General features: G+C 34.3%; 2 protein-coding genes across 2 annotated transcripts; one reads left to right on the forward strand and one right to left on the reverse strand.

Annotated features, from left to right (window-relative positions):
• Nucleotides 1-594: 594 nt before the first annotated feature.
• On the reverse strand, nucleotides 595-918 carry LOC124887195 (ATP synthase subunit alpha, mitochondrial-like). Its single transcript, XM_047396390.1, has one exon. The coding sequence runs from the start codon at nucleotides 916-918 to the stop codon at nucleotides 595-597; it is 324 nt and encodes a 107-aa protein (XP_047252346.1).
• A 3,140-nt stretch (nucleotides 919-4,058) lies between these two features.
• Nucleotides 4,059-5,402, forward strand: LOC107841753 (loricrin). The gene is made up of 2 exons (XM_047396519.1): nucleotides 4,059-4,621; nucleotides 4,803-5,402. The coding sequence occupies exon 1, from the start codon at nucleotides 4,144-4,146 to the stop codon at nucleotides 4,603-4,605; it is 462 nt and encodes a 153-aa protein (XP_047252475.1). The 5' UTR covers nucleotides 4,059-4,143; the 3' UTR covers nucleotides 4,606-4,621; nucleotides 4,803-5,402.
• The last annotated feature ends 19 nt before the right edge of the window (nucleotides 5,403-5,421 follow it).

The raw sequence follows: 5,421 nt of genomic DNA on the forward strand, positions 1-5,421 counted from the left end.
ACACGCATATTCTTCACCACACATATATTTTTATCATACACAAATTTTGTTCATCTTTATTTTTCTCAAAAACACATACATATACTCAAAATAAATGCATGGCCGGTGAAATTATCTTTCCGTCAGATATTTGAGGTCACCCCATTATAAAAGACAGATTTTACTCTCTCAAATTTACTATTTTATATCAAAGATCAACACTTGGCCAATGAATAAACGCCCGTCATTTTTTGAGGCCTTCACAAATAAAAAGATGGATTTTACGTATACAAATACGTAAAAAAAATATATTTTCGGGCGATGACGAAATCTTTATAACATTTCAAAACTTTATCTGAGCCCACTTTTTTACAAAAAATTTATTTTTAAATATGTATATGTACACATATTTTTCAATTTATTTTGATTATTATTTATTTGTTACTAATATTTTTGTTACAAGTGTTTATACAGGTTATTGGGAATCATTATCGGAAATGATAGTCAAAGAAGACTTTAAATTATGTATTTATATTTTTTATATTCTTGCACTTGTACAAATGCTAATCATAGTGAAAACTTTATTTTTGGGGTGTTGGGCGAGATATTTTTTATTTAATCTTCGCCACGCTTTCCCGCAGGAACATCCACAATAGATCCAGTGCGCTTGGCAAGATCTCCTTCTTTAATAGCAGTATCACTACCAAAGACAACAATCCCTACATTCTCATTCTCAAGATTCAAGGTTATTCCTTTCACACCGCTGGCAAATTCCACCATTTCCCCAGCTTGAATCTCGTTCAATCCATAAACACGTGCAATCCCATCTCCAACTGAGACCACTCGACCGATTTCATCCACTTGAAAATTCGTGTAAAAGTTGCTAATTCGACTTTCTAATAGACTTGTTAGTTCCGCAGCTCGGGGAGAAAGTTCCATAATTCAGATAGATAGAAGGGAGAATGCCGCTGACAAAGATGACAAAGAAGAGCTCTACCAGTATCTCTTTCTTTTGATTGAGTCAAAGACCAGCGCTAAGTCCTGCCGAGCAATCGCTTTCAAAACCCTTTTATAAGGCAGGCTGCGGTGGGTCCCATAGTTTTCTATTTGAGATAGGTGGTCTAAGTAAGTGTCCAAGGATAATGGCTTCCCAAACGGATAGAAGAGTTCCACCCTAATCTGGTGCCTTTTCTCAAAAAGAGACGCGTCTTGCACTCTGTCTGAACGAAGGGCTTCCTCTATCTTTAGTTCCGTTTGGAATTGAGCCTCGAGAATATCGGAGGAAATATGCTCGGGCAGGGGACACCCGAAAGTATAGAAGGAAAGACGCTCATTGAGCTTCCTTAGCCTCTCTCCATCCTCCTGTAACGGATGATAAGGCTCAGCAATAGGAGGCTCTGCGGGTTCACCAGGGTTGGGAGAGTCCGAGGCCGGTTGGTTGAGACCGACTTCAAAATTTGCAGGGAAACTGCTTCCAAATAAATCGGAAAATAAATCAGTCAAACTGAAGCCCCTTCCTCCAGCGAAATTATCATCCATATGCAAGCTGCAGGCAAATTCAGGCAGTTAATATCTATATAAAAAATTAGATTGACTTAGATTATTTAATCAAACAATTTATACTTTTTACACTAAAAAATATTACGTAGTCTTTTTCTTTAGAACAAGCTTTTCTTTACATACATATACTAATGTACTTTTATTTATATTTTTTACGACAAAACATATATATTATTTTGATATACTTACATAAAAGAATCAAGTTAATCAAGTAATTCATATATTATGTAGTCTTCTCTTCTTAATAATTTTTACTTTTCTCCGTGATTTTAATCAGATAAAAAATATTACTGATAAATATTTTTTCTTTCATGGCGCATCAAAAATACATTTTTTTCATTCATCATAAAATACTTTTACTCTTCACATGCATTTATACATTTTTATACATGTCCTTTACATATTTTTATAACAATATATTTTATTTATATATTTAATATACATATGCCTTTTCATGGTTTTAAAACATTTATATTTTTTCGAAAGAATTATTTTATACTTGATACATACACTTTTTACATTATTTTAAATATACCTCCTTCTCTTTGATAAATTTAGTCTAGCCGGGTACCACATTTGTGGATCTTGAAGGGTTCTTAACCCCTTTCCTTCGGGATAATTTGAACCCTTATTTGAACCCTTACCTAGAATCTCAATTGATTTTTCGCAGATTGAAACATAAATCACGTGTGTAAATAATTCAAAAAGTTTTCTTATTTTTCTTTAAAATTAGGTGGCGACTCCGTACAAATTTTAATTCTTTTTAGAGTCCATAAGTCGTGCTTGTTTAACCATGGCTAAAATAGGGCATAACAACTGTTAATGAGTAATAATATACTAGCTAAATAACAATATTAACCTAATTTTATTTTAATTGATCGTAATAAAAAACAAAGAAATGTCAATATTTAGTCCATTAAAAGTGAAATGAACTCCTCAAAAAAAAAAAAAAATGGTCCAAATGGACTTTGAATTTTTTTATTCTTAGTACTCTATTTTATTTTTTAATATTTTTTGTTTGACCCACAGGTTAATCCAGCCCATATTGCTCAAGATCCACGGGCCAACGGGCTTATACAGGCCAAGTTAAAAGTTCTGTTCTCAAACGGACTGTAAAAATTGTAGCCCAGATCTATCAAATTACAGGTTGGGTCGGACCAACCCAATGGGCCTGCCCATATTGACGGCTCTAATTAAAAGAATGAAATTCCAGGTTTTACTCAATTTATTCTAACTACTTACATGATTACTCTTTCTTAACATTTTCATATATTAGCAACATGTAGTTTGAAGTTCACATAAAAATTGGATCGTGACTTTGTATCTTTCATAAAATAGTCAAGTTATGAAATATTTTTAATTGAGTTTTAAAATGAATTGTAACAAGATAGAATGAAATTAATAGAAATTAATAAACATAAAGATCATTAATAGAAATTATTGCAAAGTACATATAATATGTACCATTATTGAAAAAAAATAACAGAAATGAAAAATGAAAGCATACTTAAATAGAGTGAATCTATACATAGATTCATTTCGTTGTATAGAACTTTGATAAATAATATTATACGAAGATAATTCATTTAAGAAACAGCAAACTAGATAGCTGCATCTTCTGATGGAGACTCTGAGGAGGACGAAGCTTCAGGTAATTGATCCTTCAACATAATTTCTCCAACATCTAATTAAGCTTGAAACTTTATTACATCATCTGCATTTAACTGATCGATGGACTCCCACCGATCTTTATCTCTAGTCTTATTCCTTTGAGATAAGGAAAGGAATTTATCTTTTGCAACTTCTCCTCTTTTATCAAGTTCATTTAGCCATTATTGAGTTGATTCACTTTATTAAATGATTTTTCAGCAACAATCTATTCACCTAAATCTGTTTTCAAATTCATAAAATGATCAATGACTGTATTATGAGTTGGGTGGACAAAAACATATGCATTATCAGCTGGAGAAGGTAGAACAATTACAAGATCGACATCATTTTCTCTAACGAGTTTTTTTATCTTTTTCATATAAGCCAGAACATCGTTTAGAGAACGTAGAATATCGATCAACATTTTTTTGTATTTTCACTAATGGAATTTTTCTACGTTCCATTATTTTCTTACCCTCCGTGCAAGAAATGTGACTTACAAAAAAAAATTGAATATGATGAATATTTATATACATATTATTGACAATGATCATTAAATTTCTATCCAAATATCATAATGAAAAGTAATCTTTTCTTTATATTGAAAATTATAGTAGAAAATTTATATTCAATTTGATACTCATAATCTTAGTTTTATAGTAACATCAATGAATATGATACTTTAAACAAAAATAGGTAAATAATGTAATATACATGAAATTTATCAACTATATAATTTGATGGAACATTAGTTACTTACCAAAATCATTAGTTATTTATTTCTATTTTCTATTATATATGAGTGAAGAGTTGGTTACTACTATTTTGTCTTATGTAATGACTACTTTGGTAAATAACACTTTCAATCAACAAGAGAATATGAGGTAGTCTGTTCCCACGTGTCCTACATCATTCACGAACATATCTCTAAGAAAAAAATATTAGCAGTAGATCATGGCTGGTGCATACGGCTACAATGATAGGCGATCCACTCCACCACCTGCTGACGGTGGTTCCGGCGGCGATAGATACAGCAGCTCATCCGCAGGTGATAGTGGTGGATACGGTGGTTCAGGAGGCGGTGGAGGATATGGCGGTGTATATGGTGGTTATAGCGATGGAAGATCAGCTCCGCTACCTGCTGGTGGAGGATACACAGGCTCCGGCGGCGATAGATACAACGGCTCATCCAGCAGTGTCAGTGGTGGATACGGTGGTTCCGGTGGCTGTGGTGGATGCGGCTGCGGTGAATATAGTGGATACCGTGGTTCTGGCAGCGGCGGTGGTGGATACAGTGGTACGGGAGGCACCGGTGGTAGATACGGTGGTACAGGCGGCACCGGTGGTGGATACGGTGGTTCTGGTGGCAGCAGTGGTGAATACAGTGGTTCTGGTGGCGGCGGTGGCTTAGCATAAATTGTGGACAGTTGTGGTATCATGACTACTAACTTTTTATTTGAAATAATATAGTTGCAATTTCCTAAATGATGTTGTATCCATGCTTTAAATTTCTGTTATATATTAATTTTATTATCTTAATCCAATATATAGGACCCTTCTCTAAATGTAGTTCTAGCCTCCAGTTTGACTCAACTTTCTCTCGACTTGCATAGGTTATTTCGTCTGGTCAGCTCCATGTGATTGGGACTGAATGACATGAGTGGCGGCGAATTGATAATCAGGTACTAATTTTGATATTGCCATTGCAGTACATTGGTCAAAACTAACTAGCGGCGAATCATCAGGTCCTGCGACTACTGCTGCTTCAACTATTTTAAATACTTTTGAGTTTTGTTGGAAAGAGCCTCGAACAAAGTGGAAAAGTTGGAAATGATTCATACGGCTGACCCAACGAGCGTTTGATTGAACGAATAGTTGGTTGGTTGATTGATTGCATTTACCTATTGATTGTATCCCAAACGGAGTTATGGTGAACTCCCAATTCCACCCCTAATTCGGGGGTCGGGTATCAATTGATACCTTTTGGATAAGGTGTCACTCCTCCCCTGCGTATATACATAGCATAATTTTCGGGTGAATTTGGGGGTCGGGTCTCAATTGATACCTTTTAGCTAAGGGTGTGGATCCTCCCTTGATTCTCCATCACACAAATTATCTTAGATGTAATAATCTAAAAACAATATAATGATATATGTTTCCTCTATTAATACTTCCTTACGACAAGCTTATTTTCACACCAACCAAAAAACAAGAACAACAATATCTATAGTG

This window comes from Capsicum annuum, chromosome 9 (genome assembly GCF_002878395.1).
Source record: "Capsicum annuum cultivar UCD-10X-F1 chromosome 9, UCD10Xv1.1, whole genome shotgun sequence".
NCBI classification, from domain to species: domain Eukaryota; kingdom Viridiplantae; phylum Streptophyta; class Magnoliopsida; order Solanales; family Solanaceae; genus Capsicum; species Capsicum annuum.

Excerpts from the sequence above, each read along its gene's own strand:
- LOC124887195 (XM_047396390.1), bottom strand. The coding sequence starts at position 918 with ATGGAACTTTCTCCCCGAGCTGCGGAACTAACAAGTCTATTAGAAAGT.
- LOC107841753 (XM_047396519.1), top strand. The coding sequence starts at position 4,144 with ATGGCTGGTGCATACGGCTACAATGATAGGCGATCCACTCCACCACCT.